At 36.4% G+C, this 26,239-nt stretch overlaps 2 protein-coding genes across 4 annotated transcripts in view; one reads left to right on the top strand and one right to left on the bottom strand.

The window, feature by feature from the left end:
• The window catches only part of CCNC (cyclin C), a 30,263-nt gene extending 16,144 nt beyond the window's left edge, over positions 1-14,119 (top strand). The window contains exons 6-13 of one of the 2 annotated variants that reach the window (XM_037520152.2): positions 3,753-3,808; positions 4,666-4,701; positions 5,385-5,476; positions 6,110-6,177; positions 9,907-9,986; positions 10,877-10,995; positions 12,267-12,361; positions 12,890-12,928. In XM_037520152.2, coding sequence (XP_037376049.1) covers positions 3,753-3,808; positions 4,666-4,701; positions 5,385-5,476; positions 6,110-6,177; positions 9,907-9,986; positions 10,877-10,995; positions 12,267-12,318 — 503 coding nt within the window. In that variant the 3' untranslated portion in view covers positions 12,319-12,361; positions 12,890-12,928. Of the gene's footprint in view, positions 1-3,752; positions 3,809-4,665; positions 4,702-5,384; positions 5,477-6,109; positions 6,178-9,906; positions 9,987-10,876; positions 10,996-12,266; positions 12,362-12,889 lie in introns of both variants that reach the window. The other variant, XM_037520151.2, reaches the window with a different exon arrangement.
• A 766-nt stretch (positions 14,120-14,885) lies between these two features.
• TSTD3 (thiosulfate sulfurtransferase like domain containing 3) lies at positions 14,886-24,964 on the bottom strand. 2 transcript variants are annotated; one of them, XM_037520150.1, is made up of 4 exons: positions 24,872-24,964; positions 20,512-20,682; positions 20,248-20,407; positions 14,886-16,057 (listed from the first exon to the last, which is right to left on the bottom strand). In XM_037520150.1, exons 1-4 carry the CDS (start codon positions 24,942-24,944, stop codon positions 16,042-16,044), a joined length of 420 nt encoding a protein of 139 aa, XP_037376047.1. In that variant the 5' UTR covers positions 24,945-24,964; the 3' UTR covers positions 14,886-16,041. The 2 variants fall into 2 exon arrangements, with proteins under 2 accessions (XP_037376047.1, XP_037376046.1); XM_037520149.2 differs by lacking the exon at positions 14,886-16,057 and adding an exon at positions 18,181-19,973.
• Between the last annotated feature and the right edge of the window lie 1,275 nt (positions 24,965-26,239).

Genomic DNA, 26,239 nt, shown 5'->3' with positions numbered 1-26,239 from the left:
GTTTTGTTTTTTTTAAGATTTATTTATTTATTTTATATAAGAACCGGGGACAGAGCGGGGAACAGAACAGGCAGACTGATGAAATACACTGCTGAGGAGAGCAGCGGGTGCGACAGGAGAGGTCTGCCGCTGCCATGTGGGACCCTCGCTGGCCGGCCAGGATCGAACCAGCATTGCAGAGGCTGTGGACAGCTTTACAGTGCGGCGCTCAACTGCCTGAGCCACCATGGGAGGCCTTGAATTATGTTTAATACTGTGGGAGTACAAGTTAGCAACTCTAATGTTGCTATACATATATAGTGGAAGTGAACAATTTCCACTAAATGGGTATAGTAAATGGATGATAAACGTAGAGAGCCAGGTTTCTCACTTATGAAATGGGAATTTAAAGATAAACAAGAAAAAGAGACCAGAATGATACATATGGTAATTAATTGGAGACATCAGTATGAACTCATGTTTACCTTAACTTAAGTGCACGTAAATATTTTAAAATATGTGCATTTATGTGTGTATGTGTGTGTGTATAGGTTTTATCAGTTAAGAGGATCTAGAAGCAGTGACATTGTAGTAGCAAAGAAGTCACCTAATACCCAAATCTTTGTTTATAACAGCTTCAATAAAAGGAATTAGACTTCCTTAGAGAAACGGCTGATGCTTGGGCTAGAGCAGAAATATAATATACATGATCTACCTGGAGCCTATTATACTGTCAGGAAGGAAGGAAGTACTAAAAAAACTCAAACCAAAAATCATCATTAATAGGGGTGTGTCAAAGGGACAAAGGCTTTAACGGAAAGAACTCACAGAAGCCAAAGCTAGAAGAATTTGAGAAATAAAATTTTAAAGGTAGAGTTGTGTTATAACTCAAAGTATAAAATAAATATCTGTCAGTCCATAGTGATATAATTAAGTTATTATTGGTAAATAAATCAAGAGACAAATCTCCGGTGCAGAGTAGTTCAAATAATTTATGTATCTAACGCTACTCAAGTAGGGAAGCATAAATTCCCAATCTTTAGGTGGTATCTGTGCATTTTGACTTCCTTAAAAAGCAGAAGTGGATATCTTTATAGTGGAGAAGACTGACAAACACTACCTTAATCAGATGATTGTTACCAATATCAACAATGATAAATTACATTAATAGTATGTACCTTTGATGTGATACAATATGATGAAATGACACTTTACCTCTGTGGTCTTCCTTCCAAAAATCCAAAACCCCAGTTCTAATTATTAGATAAACATCAGACAAATTCCAGTAGAGGGTCAGCCTACAAAATACTTGACTAGTACTCCGGAAATATCACAGCCAAGTGGAATCTAAGGAGACATGACAAGTAAATGTAATGTAGTATATCCCGGATGAGAGCCTGGAACATAAAAGGACATTAGATAAAAATAAAGGAGAGCTGAATAAACTATGGACTTTAGTTGATAATGTGTCTGTATTAGTTCATTAATTATGACAAATATACCTTACTAATATAAGATGTTAACTGGTGAAACTAGGTGAGAGGGTGTCTTAGTGTGCTTAAGCTGCTGTAAGAAAATACCATAGACTAGGTGACTTAAGCAACAGATGTTTATTTCTCACAGTACTGGTAACTGGGAAGTCCAAGATCAAACTCCTTGCTTAATCAGTTCCTTGATCAGCCATGATTCGTTTCCTGGTTTGCAAACATCACCTTTTCTTTGTGTTCTTCTGTGACAGAGAGATCTGTAGTCTTTCTTCTTATGAAGACACTAATCCTAATCCCACCTTGGGCAGGATGGAAGATGGGGAGGGGAAGGACACCTTGTGACTTCATCTAAACCAAATTAACTCCCTGTCTCTTCCTCCAAAACACCATTACATGGAGGTTAGGGGTTAATACAAATATGGAGGGACATTAACATTTCATGTACAACAGGAAATATATAGGAACTCCCTTGTATTCTTAGTTTTTCTGTACATTTAAAACTATTCTAAAATATAAAATCTACTTACAAATATAATTTGGTAGAGATTTTTAAGGGAAAAATGTGAGCCTATTAGTAATGATGGATTTATTAGATTTATAATTTAAATTAGATTTATTAGAGGGAAGGAATGGTTAAAGGTGGAAAACAAAGTAGGAACTATCAAATGAGTGGATGAAAGCAAATGCCCAAATGGAGGAGTGACAATAGAAAGGAGGGACATATTTTCCTCCAAATCACAAGAAAAGAATTAAAAGAAAATCAAAATGCAGAGCAGTTGTATCATGGAGTAGGAGGAAATTTGACAATATAGATAAATCTAAGATCCTAAGTCATAATATCATTATAGATGTAGATATGTATACTGAGATAATTTTACCTTGTTGATTCATAACCATTTCATCAGTCTTTATTTGTATATTTTACATCTTGTTTACATCAGAAGTATTTGTAAAGCTCAGAAACCTTAGTTAGATACATTTTAAAATTTACTCAAGGAGGAGGAGAGATTAACTACAAATTTCCCAATGACATGGTAAACTGATTTAGCTGATGTTACTTGTCTAAATTAACTGTTAGGTTTATTAGTTTACAAAATAAACTTTTGAAAATAAAATATATAGAACAAATGAAATTTTTGTTAATCTCTGTGAGGTCACTTGGGCTTTATACAAATGGAAACAATTCCAGAACAGATCTAGAACCTGTGAATAGACACTTGATTGAATGAAATATTGCATCATAATGACTTGAAACAGTTTTCTCAAATAGTACTTAAATATATATATTTCCTCATTTTGAGGAAATGGAGGATGTTATTTAACAGTTTTTTCACTTGTATTTTCTTAGTGGCTTGGAAGAATAGTAACTATGTATGTGTTTGTATGTGGTATGAAAAAAGTGCAAGATAACTTTTCATATACAGTCATGCTTTTATTAAAATATATCATTTGATAAAGAAAAACCTCATAAAAAGTTTAGAAAGTGCAGATTGGTAAAAATCATTACATCTCTGAGGTAACAACTTAATTTTGTTTTGGTTGTACTCCTTCTAATATTTGTATATATTTACAAATATATACATACACATAAACTTGTGTATGTATTTTGAGAACACATATACAACCTGTGTTCCTTTTAAGCGATATTACTGGAAAATAGAGCAATGCCATTCTAGAATTAGAAAGATTTTAGAAATGATAAAGGCCAGTGATTTTCCCCCCCAATTTCTATATTTTTTAAGTAGCAGAACGCTTTTTATTTCATTAATTTATTAAAGATTTATTAATTTATGCATACAAGAGCTGGGGTACAGGCCAGAGATGCAAGGGGTGAGAGGATTCACTAGAGATAGAGTGGGGAACAGAACAGGCAGACTGACTGAAATACACTGCTGAGGGGCACAGCGGGCGAGACAGGGGAGGTTGGCTTCCGCCACATGGGTTGCTTTCTGGCTTGCCAGGGATGGAACTCATGATGCAGAGGCTGGGGATTGCTTTATAGTGTGGTGCTTAACCCCTTGTGCCACCAGGGAGGCCCACAGAACCCTTTTTAAATACGTACTTGAAATTCTGAATGTAATATAAATGAGGTCCTGGTACTTCCCTGCTTCTCAGTCTTTTCCTTTTCCTGAAAACAACAAAGAAAATCTGAATGACTAAGCATCTCCAAAAGCTCCTACTAAAAATGACTTAGCCTTGCCTCTAATATTCCATACTGTGTTAAAGAAATTAGTTTAATTCACTGTCTCATTTTCTCAGTTTAAGTTGTTCTTTTGTTTTTCACAGTAAAAACTAGATTTTCATATGCCTTTCCAAAGGAATTTCCTTATAGGATGAACCATGTAAGTATTTTGTATAGAGTAAAACTACTCAACCAAGTTGTACATAATCTAGTTTCATTGGATATTAGAATAAACTGAATAGTCTTCTAGAAATGGCAGTTTCAAATATAAAATACTTTAAAGCTTAATTGCTTCTACCATTAATAAAAAAAATAGTTCATAGCAGTGGCTATCAACCTGAGTACCCATTGAATTACTTTGAGAACTTTTAAATAAATACCAATGTCTGATTCTCTGTAGACCAACTAAATCAGAATTTTTAGGCTCAAGGTCCAGACACTAGTATTTTCTAAGAGCTCCCTGGTGATACTAATGTGCACTGGGGTTGAACTACTATAATGGAAAAGTACGAAAACCATGTTTGAAATTTTACATTATTTTAGAAGATTAATTTCTATTGACATTTTGATAGGCATGCCCTTCTTTTTGGACCTTGCAAGGGAGTTCTTCATTATATTTAAATTGCATATTTTGGTTTCCTTTTAAGTATTCTTTGTTATTACTGATTACAATGTAAAAAAATGAAGACTAACATTTAGAGATAATTGTATTTTTTTATTTGCTGCGTGGAAAGTATATGGGAAATCTAAAGTTTATATAAGATACTTTAAATAAAAAAAGTAGTAAGAATGCTTATGAGACTGACTTTCTTCTAAGGGTTAAAAAGCTTTATGATTGCATTTATTGTATAATAGTAAAAGATACTTTTATTTGATATGTTCATTCTAATATAAGCTACTGTTTATTTTTTAATTTAAAAATTTTTTAGTGATTATAATCTGTATAAACTTACATTAGACTAAGTAGATTCATTTCATTTGGTTTCATATTGACATTTATAATCTTTTTTAAAACAGATATTAGAATGTGAATTCTATCTTTTAGAATTAATGGTAAGTATATTATATATGTTTTCTGTGATTGAGAGAGAGAGTAAGGCTTATTTTCAAATTTAGTGAAGTTAGACATTATTTTAAAAAAATTATGCATAGGGAGGTGCATTTTAAAACCAAGTGATATATCATGGTGAAATTATAATTTCTATTAGCATCATCACCTACATCCTCTTGGAAGCCTGTAAAATATGTAAATCCTACTCAGGATAGGAAAATTTTTCTGTTCTATAGAAGCTATAATAAAAAGATTATAAGCAGACCAAACAGGACATTAAGCCACTGTAAATTATTTGCACAATTTGTGTATGTGTGTGGTGTTATTTAAAGATAGATTATGTCTTTGGCAGAATTCTGCTCCTCCAGTTGAGAATTATGGATTTATAGGCTAATAAGAGGTTTCAGTGTGTTGCAGATGTGACACTTTGAGTCTCTAAGGGGATGGATGCTGACTGACTGCCAACCGATTTACCAAGGTATATTCCAGAGAGAGCACTGCCTTCACTATTATAGCAAAGTTTAGGGCTGCCATTCTGCTTGCATAAGAGAATAAGTGGGAAGCAAGCATGAGTTAGAGAAAGCATTTTTGGAATATACAATTACAAATTAGTTGGGTAAGGATAAGGTTTTTGTGTTGTAATAAATCTGTTTTTATACATACACGTTTTTTAAACTGTTTCTAGGATTGTTGCTTGATAGTGTATCATCCTTATAGACCTTTGCTCCAGTATGTGCAGGACATGGGCCAAGAAGACATGTTGCTTCCCCTTGCATGGTAATTAGAACAGAAGTTATTCATAGTGTGACATGTTGTTTGCTAGGAAGGTTAACATTAAATACGAAGTTTTACATTTTTAAAGTAATTAAACTCATGTACAAGGTGTTTTATTTTGAACAAAATACCTGCTTATTGAGTTTTAATAAGTATATTAGTATAATTAATACCAGTAATTTAAGGGTATTTCAGTTATCTATTTGATGAATATTTCCATTAACATTTGATTCTTATGAAAATCAGACAACATAAACATTAAAGACAAGTTATCTTTAATACTATTCGGTGGTATTCAACATACATTTTAATTCATTATATATTACATAATTTCTGGTTTCCTATCTTAATGTTCTGATTTGTGAAAAATTAGAAAAAAATGTTTAATTTGTGAGGTTTTAAGTTTTCAAATATATGTAAAATACTGTAATTTTATTCATTAAATATACTTTTGTATTGTCATACTCATGTATCCATCTTTTTTTCTCTTGATTTTTGTACCTTTATGTTTGTGTTTCAATAGTTATAAGAGATAAATGTGTACAAAGATGGGAAATCTGGCCCTTTCTTGGGGGGAATGTGCAATCATATGAGGTAGTTCTACTTTTAGTAATAATTTAATTTACATTTTTATAGGAGGATAGTGAATGATACCTACAGAACGGATCTTTGCCTACTATATCCTCCTTTCATGATAGCTTTAGGTATGTAAACATGATGTACCTTTATTAGTTATATTATTACAAGTCTATTTAGATCATCCTAAAAGAAATTTCATCCTATTGTACTTTGTTTTTGTGATCCATGAAGTAATACACTAATCCTTGCATGTGACCTTTAAATAATAAGAACTGCAACTGTCACAAATCAGGATTATTGTCCCCCACACCCTTTTTGGTAAGTTTGTTTTGAAAAATCTTTTTAAATAGTTTTAACTAGTGTCTGAATAGAACATTTTGTCTGAATAAAACATTTCGTTTGTAAGTTTGTTTTTGAAAAATCTTTTTAAATAGTTTTAACTAGTGTCTGAACATTTTTGTTTGCTTGGGGGGAAGAGTTCAGAATTGAGTCTGCTAATTAGTTGTAACTTATAAAATAACTGGGCCTGTTTTGCATTTTCTGAGCCTAATTAAGTCTTCAGAGATTGAGTGTAGGAGTATCTGTGGTGCTTAATGCCTTGCTGGAGAAAGAAATTAGCTATACCATCCTATTATCTATGGAAGGCAGTACAGTAATGGAGTGGAATAATTCTTTTGAGCCAGGTAGTCCTGGGTTTAAACTTTGCTTCCTTTACAATTGTGGAGAAATTAACCTTTCTGGGTTTGTTTCCTTAATTGTGAAATGTGGAGGATACTAATAGCTCATACAGAAGTTACAAGAATTAATGAGAAGTCTATCTAGAAGGCTGATAGGTATATGAAAAAAGATTTATCATCACTTTCAATAAGAGAGACACAGGTTAAAACAAGAATGAGATACTATCTTATATATGTAGAATAGTACACACTAAAAAGACCCTCAAAAATAAGTGTTGGAGAGAATGCTAAGAAAGAGGAGCCCTGTTACACTGGTGGTAGGAATGTAAACTGGTACAGCCATTAATGGAATGTGATCTGGATTTACCTTTAAAAACTAAAAATGGAAATGCTGTATGACCAGCAGTCCACTCTGGGGCATCTGTCCAAATAATATGAAACTGTCAATGCAAAACAAATTTATGTATCTATATATATATGCACACTCTACAATGTTTATTGCAGCACTATTTATAATAGCTCAGATATGGAAACAGTCTTAAGTATTTCTCAACAGATAATTGGATCAAGATGATGTGCTATATCCATACTACAAAATACTGTTCAGCCATAAGGAAGGGTGAAGTGCATCCATTTTCAGCGAAATGGAATGACAGAAACAAATACCTGACATTTACATAGCAGATGATTTGATAAAGTAAAATACTTAAAGTAATGGACATTAATTAACACCATGAGAGCTCTGAGGTTAAGAACAAAGGGAGAAGGGATGTAAGGGTTGGTGGTAGGGACACAAAAAATTTTTAATTAAAAAAATGAGATCTCTTGTAGAGTATCATGTATTAGGCAGTTGTTAGTTTCTATTCTATCAATTTCCATGACTGTCCTCTTGGTTTTTCCTGCCATACTTTTCTAGTCATATTTATTTCCATTGGTTTCTCTTACTTTAATTATTTCCTAAATGTTAATGTTTCTCAATCTTCCTACATCATGGTGGCAAAAAGATATACTTGAGTAGGACTGGAGGCTCCTGAAAGCACTGTATTTAGGAGGACTCTGAAGTGACATCTAGATTCAGTGGGATCTACATGGATAGGAAGGCAAGAATAGCAGGTCCTGTGCCATATCTTTGACATCCCTTTTGTCTTTATTTTTCTTAAATACTTTCACTGATGCCCATGATTTCTGCTGTCTCTTATGTGTTGAAACATTCAAGTTTCTTTACTTAACCAAGATCTAAATAGCCTTTTAAAAATATTTATAGATAGCTCCATGCAGCATCTCAAAATCAGGATTAAATGCCTCACTTTGCTCCAAAATATACTCATTGTAATGTCTTTGCTAGCTTGGTGAATAGCATTAGTTGCCTTAGTTGGAACCCTGGTGGTTAGGCTCTTTCATCTCCTTCAATACCTACATCTTGTTGGTAACCAATACTTATTGTGCCTTGCTATCATCCCTCTAGTAGTCTCATAACTGCCTTCTCATTTCTATCCAGGTTACCACAGCATTCTCCTTACTGACTAATTAGCCTCCAGCATCCCTGTTCACAGGGAGCCAATTTTCCACACATGAGCTAGGCCAGTGATTTTCAGCTGGGAATAGTTTTGTTCCTTGAGGGATGTTTGGCAATGCCTGCAGATGATTTGGTAGCCTGCTGGAGTGGCATGCCACTGGCATCTAGTGGGTAGAAGCCAAGAAAGGAGGCCACCAAGCATTCTATAGTGCATAAGACAGCCTCACAGAATTATCGTACTCACAGTGTTGATACTGCCAAGGTTGAGTAACCCTGAGCAGAGTTTTTTAAAATTTGGAATTTGTCCCCCATTTGAAACCTTAAACTGGTTCACCCAACTTCTGGATAAAATCCACTGCTGCTTTTTGCCATTTATATACAAAACATTCTCTGCTCCCATTCTCAGCTTTTTTTAATGACTTGGCTGACATATCACCTCTTTAGTGACTACCTCCCTGACACTCTACATTGTCTTATTCTGTGTTAGGATAGCTCTTTCTCTTTATTATGTGTTTCTGTCATTACATTTTCAACTTCTTAAGATTACATTCCTTTGGTCTTTTATTCCTTCCTGGATCGAAGTTCTACTCAATAGCTTTGTTTGACTTGGAGCAATCGGTTTGTCCATTCACATTTGAGTCACTCTTTGCCTAGGATGTCATCCTTAGCAAATGTGAGCAGCCATACCAGGGATATAATTTCTAACAAGCTGGAGTGGGATCAAGGTAGCCAGGTTGCTCAGAAACTTATATTAAGCAAAATTATGACACAGATTCTTGTCTTTGGTCTTTTTTACTGTCTTTCTTAGTTTATATTGTATATAGTACATTATATTTTTAGAAGTTCTCTGATTACAGCAATCAGTTTTGTACAAGTTTACTGACTTGGTCATGTACCACTAATTTTAAAAAGCAGAGGCAATATTGCTTTTAATTGGAATATCAAAATGTAATCATATTGTTGAAATTTATCTGCATATTGATTGACAGATTTTTTTTTTTTCTTTTCTCCTTTTTCATCACACTGATTTCTGGGTGCATTTTGAACACTATACTGCTTTCTGGAATCATTTCCCTGTTCTAATGTTCTCATTGAATTTTTCCTCTTTAACATGCCCTGATTCTGAAGGCAATCTGCACCATGTTAGTACACAGCAGATGTCAAGAACCATAATACTATAGTGTAGTAATTTTCTTTCTTTTTTTTTTAAGATTTATTTATGCATACAAGAGCTGGGGTACAGGCCAGAGATGTGGGGGGGTGAGAGGATTCACCATAGACAGTGTGGGGAATAGAACAAGCAGACTGACTGAAATACACTGCTGAGGAGAGCAGTGAGCGAGTCAGGAGAGGTCTGCCCTGCCATGTGGGTTGCTCCCTGGCTGGCCGGGGATCGAACTCGTGCTGCAGAGGCTGCGGACAGCTTCACAGTGTGGTGCCCAACCCCCGTGCCACCAGGGAGGCCCAATTTTCTTCTATTTGTAGCAGCTCAAATTGATGGTATCAAATTAATGGTAACTATTATATGAACATATATAATGCTTAAAAAGAATATAGGAACATACACATGAAAAATCTAGAGTGAATATTGTCTTTAGTTCTAAGTCCATACATTACATGTTTGTAGTTAAGCATGGGTCTTTGTCTCATTTTCTTTCTAGCCTGCCTACATGTAGCCTGTGTTGTACAACAGAAAGATGCCAGACAGTGGTTTGCTGAGCTTTCTGTGGATATGGAGAAGGTATTCTTTAAAATTCTCTTAGTTGAATATAAATGTGAACATTTTAAAGTTAATGTCATATTTATTTATCATGAGCCCAAAATCTTTTGACATCTACTTGGCTAAGAAGATTTTTGGTTAAAAATATACTAATAATTAAGGATTGTGTTTGGCAAGAGGTGTTGATGTTGACTATTGAAGTTTTAGTTCTCTTTTCAGTTCAGGCTTGAACAGATGGTAAAATTTTGGTTTGACTGCTTGTAAAACAGCCTCTTATTTCCAGGATTATTTTAAAAGTTACCTAGTGGCTATTAAATAATGCTGTAAACTTCTGTTAAATGATTTCCTGGCAGAAAATCATTTTGTCCTTTTTTTTACCTTTTCTGCTAAAAGGTTGATAAAATTGATCCAAGGCTAGGTCTACTCAGGTGAGGAAGAAAGGGATAATTTGGAAATGGCTATAATAGATTTGTAGGCTACCAGGTTGGGGGGCACCTTATATTATGAGTAGTTAGTGAGAATCAGATAATTGCCTTTTGTGCATTATCTTCCCTTAAATTGTTAGTAACAAATTGGTACTAAAGAAGTGAACTCTTTAGTGACATGCTCTTTCTCACAATTAAGACCTCTATTCCTAAAGCCTCACGTTTTTGTTTTGGTTGTCAGTAGATAGAAGGAAACAAACTGCAGAGTAGTTAAGAATAAATAGTGCATGTGTTAAATGATGAGAGGCTAGGAGGAAAATTTGCCTAAATAACCATGTGGTAAGAATACTGCTTTCACTTTTTTTCAGATTTATACTTAAGGAGAGACTGTTTTCTGAGAGATGCCTAGTATGTGATGTGTGTCCTTTATATATTAAATGCTTCTTAATAGTTGCCATTGAAAACTTCTCAAATGTTTTTTTCTAGATTTTGGAAATAATCAGGGTTATTTTAAAACTATATGAACAGTGGAAGAATTTTGATGAGAGAAAAGAGATGGCAACTATTCTTAGTAAGATGCCAAAACCAAAACCTCCTCCAAACAGGTACTTTGTAGACTTTAATTACTGATTCCATTTAGTCATATCATTATATGCATTATAACATTTTTTTCATAGATGATGTATTGAGTTCTTTTCCCTTAAATTTCTTCCAAACCTCAAAACAAATACTAATTTTTAAAAAAAATTTGTGACTTGATAGGTTGAGGATATCTCATTAGTAATAATATATATTATTCTGATTATATATTTAGTGACTTTTCCTGATGCAGTAGCAGGTCATTACAGGTATCCCTCAACATAAGACTTTATAGTACACATAAGTTTAAACAGTACAGAATCAGGCAAGTTCATGTGAAATCCAAAACTAAGAATTCTGTAACAGTCACATGTCAGTTTGACTGTGCTGTTTTTTTTTCCATTAGTGACTGTTACGTTTTATGAATTTTAGTGGCAGTTTAAAAAAGATTATTGATCAAATAGTGTAAAGATAAGGATTTTTTTTTAAGATTTGTTTGTTTATGCATACAAGAACTGGGGTGTAGACCAGAGGTGCAGGAGGTGAGAGGATTCACCCACCGGAGACGGAGTGGGGAGCAGAACAGGCAGATGTACTGACATACACTGCTGAAGGGAGCAGCGGGAGAGACAGGAGAGGTCTGCTGCGCCATGTGGGTTAGTTAGCTCCTTGGCTAGGGGTCATACTCACTGCTTCTACCCTCATAGTGATGAAATTTAACCCCTTGCACCACCAGGGAGGCCCAAGATAAGGATTTTTGACCTGAGTGATCTAAAGGCTTGTGGCACACAATAGCATAATTTTGCTAAAAATGAATCACTTGTGCTATGAAGATTTTGTTGTTGTTGATGGTGGGGTATTTTTAGGGGGGAGGGGAGTGGGAGGATTGTGTTGCCCTTTTTTTTTCCCCCACCCTTTTAATAGGATTTATTCATTAACTTCAGTGGTTCTTAGCTTTTACTGTACATCTAATCACTTGCAATAGGGAAAGAAGGGTAATGAAGAAATGCTATCCCTTAATCATTTAACAAGAAAAATAATTTTTATAAACATTACGATAGATTTGTATATCTGATAAGTTAATGTTAGCACTTAGAAAAAAGTAATACTTACATAGGAGGTGTAATGAAGAAATGCTATCCCCTTAATCATTTAACAAGAAAAATAATTTTTATAAACATTACGATAGATTTGTATATCTGATAAGTTAATGTTAGCACTTAGAAAAAAGTAATACTTACATAGGAGGTGTTGAGGCAGTCATTCAAATAGCTGCCTTTGGATACATTTTTTGCAGAAATTCCCTGAATGATTCTCAACTAGTAGCAGGGCCTGAAGCTGCAAGATGATGATGGACAAGCTAAGACAATAATCCTATTGCCACAGTTACTGGTATTTTCAGTTTTAGTTGTTTTTTTTTTTTTAAATATTCAGCATTTTCTAGGAAATTATTTATTTCTGACTTATAAAGATTTGCTGTATTTACATGTGATTTTATTATGCTTTTGGACAATTTTTTTTGAAGAACACTTCTTGATTTTAATAATTAGTAGGAATAAGATCTTATGTGTAAAATTTAACTTTAAAGGGAAATTTGTTCAGAAACTCTATGTTGAGTGATACCTGTAATGACAGTGAAATCCCATACCCATATTTAAATTTGTTGAGTATATATGAATACTAACTTTCAGAATGCTTGTTATGTGTGAGGGCACTAAGTTACATTAAGAATAAAAATATAAAAACAAATGTTAAGTCTTCTGTATTTTAATTTTTCCACATTTGTGTTTTACAGTCAGGAATGTCTTTTTGTAGCATTGAACCAGAAGATAATTAATTTTAAAAACTAGTGGGCTTATTGGGGTGTTGAAAATGAGTCTTTTAATTGGTATAAAATCTCTTTCTTCCCCACTTGAACAGTGAAGGAGAGCAGGGTCCAAATGGAAGTCAGAACTCTAGCTACAGCCAATCTTAAAAACATTCCGAAGAATTCCGTAGTGGACCAGTTGGAAATAAACCATTGGACAGATTTCAGTCATGTCTTCAGTGGAACACAAATGAAAATGAATAGCTTGTTTCTGTCAAGCATATTGGGAAGTGATTTTATTTTCTGCAAAATAAGTTTTTCCTTATTTTAGTGCATAATTGATTAAAATCTCTTGATTATGAAAATTTGGGAAGGTTCTAAGGGGACCTACAGACAGATATTTCAAATTTAATAGCTTGTGATCAGTGTAGTTTTTCTTAATTTGGATAATAAAAATTACAGCTTTTTATTAAGCCAGGAAACATAATTTGTTTGAAATTCTCTTTGGTCATTGACGGGACCAAAAAAAGGACATTAAAAAAGTCAAATATATGAGGGTTTTTTTTCCCTCCTTAAGTTAAACTTTGAAACTGTATTTAAGGAATCAAATCTTATAAAATCCTGGAAGATTTTGGTAATGATGTTGATAATTTCAGGGAAATTAATCAAGTACCTATTGATTTTAAAGTGTATTTTATTCAATAGTTTTGGTAGCTTGCCATGGAAGATACTAGCCCAGTGTAGAAGAAAAGTGCAATATGTATAGCATACTTTGACATTATAAAGGTTATATTAATTCCATAACCATTTTGAAATGCTGGGCAAACTTTTTAAAAAATCCTACATCAAGTTATTTGCAATTAATTCACAGTTAATGAGGCATTTTGAAAGGTAATTAGATAAAATACCAAAATATGGTTGAAATTTGGTAACATTTTAATGTTACTTTTTACTCTACTGTGAAAAGCTTTTTATATGACACACACACCCTCCTTTATTTTTGTGTCTTAGTATGGACTTACAAATTTACTGTAGGTATCCTGAGCCAGGAACACAATCAGGTTTCATGTCAGTTTGATACTGGCTATTCTTAATTCTCATATGAGTGTAGGACTTAAGACTAAATGTTATGTCAGTGGGGTCAGTGGGACTGTGCTGTCTGTGGAACTTAATAAATTAATCATTTTCTTCAGACTTGAAGGAGAGTGATGAATAAAATTTGGAGTCATAGGATATTGATGTACAATTTAAAGATTAAAATTTTTTATAAATCAATTGTGAACAATGGATTATTAAATGTTGACATCCTAGTATAAATCTGCAAGAATAAAAGTTCTCCAGCTATATTGACTAGTGTCTTGAATTTTATCTTTTTTGAATCTGCCTTATATTGCTTTCTGAGAATCCTTTATTAAGTCTTCTGTAGTTTGCCAAGTGGGTGATTTCGAATGATTTATAAACAAGCTATTGAGTTCTGCTTCCTTGTGGAAAGCATCAAGTGAGCTGGAAAAAGATTATGTGTAAAGTTAGTCTCAATGACAGATACAGGTCTCCTAAGCTTAGGGAACAGGATAAAAAAAATAAGAAAAAAGTTCTAAGATCTGATGGAATTAAGGTTGGGTTTGGGTTGGAAGGACAGAATGATTATATATATTGCAACCATTGACTTAACCTTAATTTTTCCTTTATCTGTATTCTTTTAAAATTATCTTAAAAATTAATGCATCTGCCTTATAATATTTGCAGCCTTCTTATTGTAGAAATTGTAAAGCAACACAAGAGTAGGATACATAGTGTCTCATTCTCCCTACCTCTCATTCCCATTCCCCAGAGCAACGACTTTCAACTGTCATTTTTTTCTGCTGTTGTATTACTTAACTTTTCCAAGTAATGTATGTAACATTTATTAAGCACTTATGTGCTATCTGTGCTCTAAGCTCTCTGCATCTAAATTTATGGGAGAACTGTGGTGACCACATTTTAGGGGAGAAATTATATATTGTCCAAAAATTATGGGAAAGTACTACATTTAAACATTTTAAGAAGTTAATAAGAACAAGGGGAAAAATAAAGTTTTTAAAAAGATAATTTCAGAGATGAGAAAACTTGGGAACAGAAAGCTAAGTAATTTATTTGCCCTTTCATAGGTCAAGTGATGAATGTGGATTAGATTCTAGTCCTAAAACTTGGGCAGTGGACTCCACGGATTATGTTCTTAAATACTTTATCATGCTGCCTCTTCTAATTAACCTTCTCTTGATTTTTTTTTTTCAACTGTAAATATTGACTAACTTCCTGCTATGGTAGATGAAAATTTCACCATATCTCCTCCTATTTCCTGACCCCACGCTCCAGCTCATTTCTTCATTAGAACTTCTGTTCCCATTATCCTCCCAATTTAATTGTGTAACTTTTAGTAAACTCATAGTCAATATAAATTAAATATGGGTAATGTGTTCTGCAGTTCAATATAGTTACATTTCATTTTTAGCACTTTTGACTTTTCTGGAAGTTATAATGATCATTGCCTTGGTTGTAATTTGTTCCATGTATTTTGTATCCTTTATTAGTGTATCAGCAAAATCTTTGGTTATTAGTTATTTCCCAAATCACTTACAGTGAGACATTCTTCCTCAGGTTCTTCATCTTTTTGTTTAGGTGTCTTAGATAATGGGGAATACACATCACTTTGTTTACTTATGCCTTTGTTTTAATGGAGTAGCTTCTTGAGAAAAAGTACATCGGAGGTTCCTTTTTATTTTTAAGTGCACCTTGTTATTTGAAGAGTATTTGAAGAATGTGCTCTCATTCTAAGGACATTTAGATTTGTTTTAAAATTTCTTTGCTCCTTACATTAACACTCTTTGAAATTCCCTTTTTCTATCTGGTTCATAGTCTTTCAAGTTAGAATTATTGTGTTAGGATTCATCATATTTGAGAGGCAAAGAAAGCTAATTGGAAATTCTCCGTGAGAAGGAAGGGCTTTTCAATGGTGGGTGTCATTAGAAGGTAAGGGAGGAACAAAACTTGTATTAGCCCATCCCTCTCCCATAATCTCAAGCTTTTTCTTTGCGGTGGGCCATCTTTCTAGAGAAGGAGCTTCTGGCTTTTTATCTGAGGTGATGTGAAGTGAGCTATCAGAGTTCTCTGAGACAGGTGATGTCAGGGGCCTTAGGTATCTTGTTCAGTATTCAGGGTTCCACTATCTTCTGTTTTCAGCAAGAATTCTTCGCCATTCCTGACCCCAGATGTTTAGCTCGAAGTTTCACCTGCTTTGTTTACTGTTAAATGAAAGCACATATTAACCCAAAATATGAACAAGTACATATTGTATTGACTCACCCAGTAATATTAATAAAGCATAGTATTAAATGTTTGACATGATATTGATTTAATCTCTAATACTATTAGATAGGAACTATTAGCTCTACGTATATACTTTCTTAAATTTTCTTTCCTTGATCCTTTCTCCTTGTTATCCTTATTCAGAAAAATTTTTACTGTATGGTGAGAGAAGCATTCAATTTTCTGTTTTTAATAATACAAAGTTTTTATGGATTAGTCGCTGATCCCACCTCTGTCCAGTATTTCTGTGGCATATACATGTAGTTAGCAAAAGGGTGTGTTATCCTAGAATCCTAGAGACCTCACTGAGATAGATCATAAAGTAGATAAGAATGTAAATGAAGGAAACCCCGACACACTATAATTTAGAGCTCTAAAGCTGTCCACTGTTGCCACATTTTCCAGGATATCCTTGTTTTTTATTATAAAAATTTCTAGTACACCATAATGTCTAGTAGCATAATAGCAGATAATCCTACATTTCTATAACTTTTGACCTATTCTTGCATTAAATTTCTTTTATAAATTTTATTATGCATTTATTTCTTGCATTAAAATTCTTCAAAAGATACAAGCACTATTATATTTGAGTAAATAATGCATTCATTCATATCTATCTTGGTTTGGTTTTGTTGTTAAAAAACAACCCCCCCCCCAAAAAAAACCCCAGGAATCCAAAGGTGTTGTAATTGTAGAATCTGGTTTAAGTGTCTCCCACCCCACAGATACAAAAGGTAAGTAATCAGACACACTAAATAAGACTTTAATATTGTTAAAGCCTCACATGTTTCTCTATGCACTCCAAAACCTTTCTGTACTTGGTATTTATTATTCTCATAATGTATATTTAACATATGTACATATATAAATGATAGTGTGTCACAGGTTTGTTTTCAAACTATAGTTTCTATAACTTGCTTTTTCTCTTTTGTGAGTCAGTATGTATGCCTCAGTTTTTCCATTTTCACTAATCCTCAGCAGTGTCTGATCTGATAAACACATCTGTCATCTATCGAGTTTTTAATTTTAGTTACTGTAATTCTAAATTGTAGAACTTCCGTTTGATACTTTTTGTTAGTTTACATTCCTCTAATAAGTTTTTCCATTGTGTCCTCTAAATCATAGTAAAAGTCTGTGTCAGAAAATGCAAATATGTATGTTTCTATTTGGGTCTCTTTTTTCTCTTCTTTTTCAATAATGATATACCATTTAGTACTGTTTCTAAGAATTCTGAGCACTGTGTGTGAAAAACTGTTGGAATAATTTGTGATTCTGGCTCAGCTCTGCAAACTATGCCCATGGACCAAATCAGGACTAACTCCTGGTTTTACTTGGGTTTGCTTTTTTTTTTTTTTAAAGATTTTTATTTTATTTATTTATGCAAGCACTGAGTACAGTCAGAAGTGCGGGAGGGTGAGAGAATTCACCAGAGCCAGAGCGGGGAACAGAACAGGCAGGCTGAAGAAATACACTGCTGAGGGTAAAGTCTGTCGTGCCATGTGGACCCTCGCTGGCAGCCGGGGATTTAACCGGCACTGCTGAGGCTGTGGGCAGCTTTGCAGCCCAGCGCTCAACTGCTGTGCTACCAGGGGAGGCCCTGGGTTTGCTATTTTTTAAATTTTTAAAGAATTATAATTTTTTTTTTTATAATTAAAAAAATACTGGTGATATTTTCTCAGGCTCATTAACCCAAACTTCTATTCCTTGATGCACCTAACACCTTAATGTTGGTTCATTCTCTAGTTTTCCTTCTCTGAGACTAATTCTTCAGAGATTCTTGGTGCCTTAGAACTTTTTTTCTTAGTGATACTTGTTTATATAAATACCTAATTAAAATCAGTTTAAAGACCTGAAAGAAATTACTAAGTCAGGGAGAAAAAAGTGCTGTAGAAGGATGAACCATCTTTGAAATGTGTGTATAAAATACGTGTTTTCGAGCTTGCAAGCACTGGGTACAGTCAGAAGCGCGGGAGGGTGAAAGAATTCACCAGAGCCAGAGCGGGGAGCAGAGCAGTCAGAAGAACCAAAGTACACTGCTGAGGGGAGCAGCGGGCGGCAGGAGAGGTCTGCGCGCCATGTGGGACCCTCCTCTGGTGGCCGGGGAGCAGCCGGGGATCGAACCGGCGCTGCAGTGGCTGCGGGCAGCTTCGCAACCCAGCGCTCAACCGCTGCGCCACCGGGGAGGCCCGAGCTTTTATAATTCTTACCGGGAGTTTGGTCTGCAAGAAACCGGACTGACATCAGAAACAGAAGTTCAAGATGATCACATCACATTCCTACTCCAGACTGAGGACTTAAATTGTTTATGACAAACCAAGTTCTTATAGTTACTTGCTAGACCTTCCATAATCTGAATGACTACATAAATGAAATTAAAAATAGATGGGTGTGAAAAGGCAAAACTTCACCAGTCCACTAACATACTAACAATAACATTTAACATTCCAATATAGTCATGCCTTAGGAGTATTTACATTTGAAAGTTTTTTCTATTTTCATTATTTTTAATTGTAAAATGTGTATTATTAAGAGTTCATTTCAGGGGCCTACCTGCTGGTGCAAGGAGTTAAGCACCGCACTATGAAGCAATCCACTGCCTCTGCAGCACAAGTTCGATCCCCAGCCAGCCAGGGAGCAACCCACATGGCGAGGCAGACCTCTCCTGTCTCACCCGCTGCTTCCCTCAGCAGTGTATATCAATCTGCCTGTTCTGTTCCCCACTCTGTCTCTGGTGAATTCTCTCACCCCCCCGCATCTCTGGCTTGTACCCTAGCTATTATAAGAATAAATAAATAAATCTTAAAAAGTTCATTTCAGTGAGTTTTGATAAACATTTAATTATGTGCTAACACCAAAGTTAGAACATTTTCATCACTCTAGAAATTTCCCTCTTTACCTTTTCCAGGTATTCTCCTTCCCTCCATAGAAGCAACTACTGTTCTGCTATCTATCCACATAGATCATGTTAATTTTTTTTCAAAGATTTATTTATGCATACAAGAGCTGGGGTACAGGCCAGAGGTAGGGGGTGAGTGGATTCACCAGAGAGAGGGTAGGAAACAGAACAGGCAGACTGACCGAAAGTACACTGCTGTGAGGAGCAGCAGGCGAGTCACGAGAGGTCTGCTGCGCCATGTTGGTTGCTCTCTGGCTGGCTGGGGGGATCGCTGCAGAGGTTGTGGACAGCTTCATAAATTGTCTTAATCCCTTGCACCACCAGGGAGGCTCCTCATTAATTTTTTTAAGTTACGAATTGTATCATGACCTCGCTGGTCACAAAATTGCTGTAAGGCTTTGGATGCTATTAATGTGTTTTCATAGTTTACATTTGAGTTACTTTTCTGGATTCCAGAATTCTTGGGAACAAAATTTAAGTTCAAGATTTTACGATCAAGTCTTTTAATCTACTAATCCAGCTCTTTGATAAATAGAAGACATACTAATACAAATGTCACATTACAAATAGGTAATATAAGCAACCTGGTCTTTTGGAAGACTATTGAACTGTACCAAACTATAAATTAATTCCCAGAACCCCACCCAACCCTTATATATCCACTGGCAAATCACATACATCATCTCAATCCTCAATAGCCTTTGGAAGTAGGCAGGAAGGAGTTAAAGGTATTCACAGTTTACAGATGAGAAAAAAAAAATTTTAAATGGACTTAGACAATATCCTCTTCCCATTAGCGAGTGGTTTGAGGACTGTATTTATTATTTTGCTCATTCTGCTATCTTAGGCTGCCTGTGCACACAATCAGCTTGTATGCCAAACTTCATTTTCCTTCCTTCTTCTCTGGAAATTCATAGGTTGCCCATTCCTTCCAGCCTCCAGCATAGTTTCGAGCACTGAAAACACATCAAATAGTCCTGTAAACATTTTCTGTTTTATAAAACAACGCTGATAGAAACTTTAGAGATAAGAACTGTGAAGGTTTAGAAATGCAATGATTACTCACCATACCATTTAGATTTTAGACCTATTTAAAAGATTGTTACTTTTAAGTAGGATGAAAAGATAGAAGCTCTTAGTCTCACTATTTTGCCATTACTAAGACAGACCAATAAAAATGTAATCAAAATGGAACATTGCAATACACATTTTTATCCTTCATCTACACACCTGCTAAAGCCCAGAGATAATGCTTTATCCAGAGCTTTCTTGCTTCTCACTCCGGCTAAACAAGAAAACACTAGACTGTCAGATTTGGATGGCTTTACTTCATTGTACTTCTCTTTGAAGTCCTTTGGGTTCATCTGTAGAGCTTTATCTAATTCATTCACTGGGGAAAAGAAACATTTAAAATTTCAATTACATTTGAGATACAGAATATATATATTGAGTATATATATTCAAAGGAATCTGTTTAAGACACATGTCACTTACATGGTATATTGACAGAGCCAGGGATTTTTCCATGCTCGAGAACTTCCTGTACGTCTCTAACATCAATTAAGATAGTATTTTTGGACTTCAATAGTTTTTTAAGTTCTGTGTAAGTAACAGCTTTAGAAGCAGTACAAAAATTGTGACAGCTCCCCTTTATTGACTTCAGACCTGGGAGAATAAAATCATTCAGGCACTTTCAAAATTCCAAACAGGTAGGCTAACAGCACAGAGTAAGGCAAGTGGCATGAATTAAATATCAATTATAAGTTCCAGACACCCAGGTCAACTGCTCCATACTTTTTTCCCCCCATTTTCCCTTTTACATTCCCTCTACTGGTCAGGCATGTTTTCAGCCCCTTGCAGTGTGTCTGTGTCCTCACAATGCCATTCTTCCTTGCTATGCCACAAGAACACTTCAAAATGACATCCCTATTAGTACTGGGAAGAGTAAGTCATAGGACTCCCTCCTGACCCCCCATTCCCTCTGGTTCCCATCAGCTAACAATCATTGATCATTTGACTTTACTAAGCTGTATATTTGATGGATCTGTTTCGTACACAGCCTGGCTGAGCAGCAGGATACAGCCCAACCTGCCCTGCATGCTTGATAGGTAGCCATGTGCCAGTTCCATATTCTACTCACTCCTATATCTTTATTGAGGGAAGCTTGTAAAAACAAACTCAGCATTTGGTAAGTGAATGGTACAAATGATGTAAATTTTACCCTACTCCAACTTAACAAAATTAAGAAAATATTAATTTCAACTTCCCTTGTAAGTGAAGATAATAAGCCATATGTAAGATGTGGGGCCCTTACATTAGTAACTACACTTAGAAGCACTTAATGGCAGTATTTCTCCCATTATTCAATAGCTGGTAACAATATGGTACTGGGTAATAACCTATGAAATAAAATAAATCCATAGGTTATTTGACGTAAGGGTGTAAGTGAATAAATAAATGGGAAGAGGGATTATTTAAACTGATAAATATAGGAGTGATAGAAACAAAATCATCATTAGGTAAACACCTAATGATGTCTACCTAACAGTGATAACTGTTGCAATCAAGAAGCATTGGTAGATGCTACACTTCATGGGTTAAAGCATAATGGGAAATGGGTTAATATCTTTCCACAAGATACTTATTATCCAGTGGGGTGGCAAATGCTGCCAGCTTGAAGTTCTTGGAAAAAGATCAAATCCATCTTCAGCAGAGAAGTGTTTACTAAATCTCATTAAAGTGCTATTGTTAGCTTCCATATGATTCAGCAATTCCACTCCTAGGTATTCACCCAAAGGACACAGAATCATTAATTCAAAAGGGCACCTGCACCCCTATGTTTATTGCAGCACTATTTACAATAGGTAAACTATGGAAACAACCCAAATGCCCCAAAACAGATAACTGGATCAAGAAGATGTGGTACATATATACAATGGAATATTACTCAGCAATCAAAAAAGATAAACTCATGCAATTTGCAGCAACATGGATGGAGCTGGAAGAGATCATGCTCAGTGAAATAAGCCAGAAAGAAAAAGAAAAATACCGGATGGTCTCACTCATAGCAGGAATCTAGAAAATCTAAATAAGGGACCAGGAGAAAGACTAATTATAGTAAAGCAAAAATCAAAATCAACAAGCAACTATAAATCAGAGACACACTATGGGGGGGGAGGGGGAATTATGGTCAAAATAAGGGGGGTGGGAATTGTATGGGGACTATAACCAAGATGAAAATGCATGCATTGTGCAAAAATGAAAAATATAAAAAATATAAAAAAAAAAATAAAGTGCTCCTGTTGTTGAATGTAAATTTTTTTGACCAATAGTCCTTCACCAGTAAAAAAAAATATGTAAATATTTACCCAGATACAACACACTGAGAAGAGTACATCACCACTTTCTTAGAATTTTTACCAAAAAGCATACCCTGAATCTAATCTGAAGAAAACTTTAGACAAACTCAGTCTACAAAATAACCACTACTCTTAAAATGCCAAGGTCATGAAAGACAGACTAACCTACTATAGATTAAAGCTAAGAAGCCAGAATAATTTAATACAATATAGGCTACTGGGTTGGATCTGGTACTATTAAAATGGGAAAAGTGGTGACATTTAATTGAGGTTTGTGGATTAATCAATAGTATTACATCAATATTAATTTCCAATGCTCATAGCAGCATTATTCACTATAGCCAAAAGGTGGAAACCACCTTTGCTGTGAGCTTTATATAATCTACAGAGCACAATCAATAAAAACCTATTTCTGCCTTTCCTTCATGATTTGTACACACTGTTTTATTCTACCTGTCATAATTATTCCCCTTTAAGGCCCAATTAAAAGTTACTTGTCACCTCTTTAACCCAACAATTCCACTTCTAGATATCCATTCTAATAAAATACTTGTACATATACACAAAGAGTAAAAAAAAAGTTGATTAACTGAAGAATTTTATAACAAAAAACTGGAAAATAAAATGTCCATCAATAGGGGACTGGTTAAATGAACTGTGGAAGTCTGTGCTATGGGAATTATGCAGTGGTTGAAAGAGTTACATGTGTTGCCATGGAAAGCTTCTGAACACTTCAGTGACAAAAATAGAGAAAAGTATATCCAGTAGATCGCATTATTTATATAGTTATAACATGTTTCTATTATGCACATATGTAGACATACATTATACTTGCAATATTTTTATATGTGCCTTTATTTAGGTGTACTCATAGAAAAGCATTTAAAGGATGTGTACCACACCTCATCCGAGGAAGGTATATGGGGGCTCAGGTCAATGATGTGCTTCACTGTTTGTTTTAATGAGAACACTGTCATATGTAACCAATAGAATTTTTAATTGATGATTTATTTATGCATACAGAAATGGGGTGTAGGCCAGAGGTGTGTGTGTGGGGTAAGGATTCATCAGAGACAGAGTGGGGAGCAGAATAGGCAGATCTACTGAAATACACTGCTGAGGGGAGTAGCAGGTGAGACAGGAGAGGTCTCCTGTGCCATGTGGGTTACCTCCCTGGCCAGCTGGGGAACCAACTTGTGCTGCAGTGGCTGGCGATAGCTTGATAGCGCTGTCTTTAACCCCTGTGCCACCAGGGAGACCCCAGAATTTTTTAATTGAAAAAGACACTTTCTTTAATACTTTCTTGGACTCAGCGGAAGTCAGTGGTTCCTTCCATTGCCTTCTTACTCTCCTGGGTTGTAGGTGTGGTTGCTTGTGTGGTTGCTTCTCACCCAAAATGGGAAACAGGACACAGGCTGTGCTCCAGCTCAATTGATGACTGTTGAACAAGGGTCAAAATGACAAAAAGAATTTGCATAGAAAAGCACATTTCGGGGCCTCCTCGTGGCGCAAGGGGTTAAGCGTCAGCACTATGAAGCAATCCACAGCTACTGCAGCAAGAGTTCCATCCTTGGCCAGGGAGGTGACCCACATGGTGCAACAGACCTCTCCTGTCTCACCCGATGCCCCCCTCAACAGTGTATTTCAGTAAATCTGCCTGTTCGGTTCCCCACTATGTGTCTGGTGAATCCTCCCCCTCCCACCCCCTCACCTCTGGCCTGTACCCCAGCTCTTGTATGCATAAATAAATCAAGAAAGGAAGAAAGAAAAGAAAGAAAGAAAGAAGAGAGAGAGAGAGAGAGAGAGAGAGAGAGAGAAAGAAAGAAAGAAAGAAAGGCACCTCTTAAAGCACAGAGGGTGTAACAACAGAGAGGGAAAGGTGGAATGGGGGCGGGGAGAAAGTGTTGTGCCTTGGCCCTGTATGTATCCACAAATACAAGTTGTCGCTAAAGGAGGGGCAGCCTGTAAAGCAGAGAGGGGACTGGAGGTCTGCTGAGTTCTAAACACAACCCTTCACTAACCACCTTCACTTCTCTGGCTTCTATTTCGCCAACTGTAAAACTAGGGGTGGGACGGTCATAGCTTTTAAGTTATAATTCTCTCTCATGGGTCACAGGGTAACTCTCAAGACTCGGTTGGGTCAGCATGTCTTGTTCCGGCAGGAGTTAACCCACTGGTTCGCCTTCCGGAGTCGCTGACCTTCATTGCTCAATCAAGCACCAAAACCTTCGTAAATGCTTTCTCACGAGCTCTCTGGAGCAATGTTCAACACCCCCCCCCACCCCTCCCCGAGTCTCCCAAGAGCAACCCAGACCTCAGTCGCTAGAGAGTTGAAGGCACAAGAACTGCAAGGGGGTGCTACACCCCCATGTGCCAAGAGTAAAGGGTCCGACTCTTCATTGGAACAAAAGAGGCGAGCACCCCCACCAGTGCCACCCCTTCCCTGGTGCCTGAGGTTAGGCGCTCTCCCTTTCCCCAGAGACCACTGAGCTCACCCCAGAGCGCAGCCTCGGCGGACCCGAGGACCGCCCGGCGCGCACTCTCGAGCAGCAGCTGCGACAGCACCATCGTCCGCCCGCGCCGGGGCCGCTGACCACTTCCACTGCGCCGGCTCCGCCTCCTGCGGCGGCTCCTCCTCCCGGCGCCGGGAGCAGCGGGCGGCTCTTGGGCGCCCTCCGGCCGGCGCCGGCCCTACCCGGTAGTACTACGAGGAGTAATTGATCAAGTGTTGCCCTGCTTTCAAATTTAAAATCATTTGGAAGGAAGGTAATTGTTGAGATCGCTTTTTTTGTTGTTCTTGTTTTTTTTTTTTTTAAAGAAGAAACTAAGTTTAAAAGTGGAAAGAAAAAATATACCAAGGAGTTGAAAGGAAATATATTTCTCCAATTCTCATAATATGGGTTACTTTATTTTTTAAAAAGATTTATTTATGCATACAAGAGCTGGGGTACAGGCCAGAGATGCGGGGCAGGGGTGAGAGGATTCACTGGAGACAGAGTGGGGACAGAACAGGCAGACTGACTGAAATACACTGCTGAAGGTGTTATAGAGCAACCCGGATATTAAACGGGTTCCTGGCTGTGGGTCCTCACCCGCGCGCTTTAAAGGGACTTACGAATACTCTACTACAGACACACACAAAAGGGTTAATAAAAGGTTTATTTACAAGAGAAAAGGAAATAAGGAAAATGTACAACTCAGGGAGAAAAGAGGGAAATAAAGTCTTTAATGCGTCCTACCCGATCCGACGACCTGGAAACCCAAAGTCACTCTCAGAGCTGGCCGGACGCTGCTAGCTGGTGGAGAGCCAAAATGGGGGAGCCCCCCAAAGCCCAAGTGTCTGCCTTTTGTATCCACCTGGCTGCTTAACCCCACCCTCAGGTCCCAGCCACCTTCCCTTTGGTGGTGATGGGATTTAGAGTTCCCAGTGTCTTTGGCTTTGACCTGGGGTGGGGGTGGAGTCCACAAAGCCTATATGGAATTTGCTTTGGGACATCCTTTTCCCCCTAACAAAGGGAGCAGTGGACAAGACAGGAGAGGTCTGCTGCGCCGTGTGGGTAGCTCCCTGGGTGGCTGGGGATGGAACTCGTGCTGCAGAGGCTGCAGATTGCTTCATAGTGCGGTGCTTAACAACTTGTGCCGCCAGGGAGGCCTGATGGGTTAATTTAAAGCAAGCTACATGGACACTTCTCTAAGAACTTCTCTTAACTCCAAAAGCTGGTTCAGACTCTGTTAATATTGAGGTAATCTCATGCTATCTTCTTTTCCCTATGACTTGATGATACTTGACTATATTTGAAGAGAGCTTTGTTGGGATTATATCCAATTATTTTATAAAATGTGTCAGTTTGCAACTGCAACAA

This window comes from Talpa occidentalis, unplaced genomic scaffold (assembly GCF_014898055.3).
Source record: "Talpa occidentalis isolate TD23 unplaced genomic scaffold, MPIMG_talOcc4v2.1 talOcc4.2, whole genome shotgun sequence".
In the NCBI taxonomy this organism is placed as follows: Eukaryota; Metazoa; Chordata; class Mammalia; order Eulipotyphla; family Talpidae; genus Talpa; species Talpa occidentalis.
The sequence above is the reverse complement of the archived record's forward strand: the minus strand, read 5'-3'. Positions and strand labels throughout refer to the sequence as shown.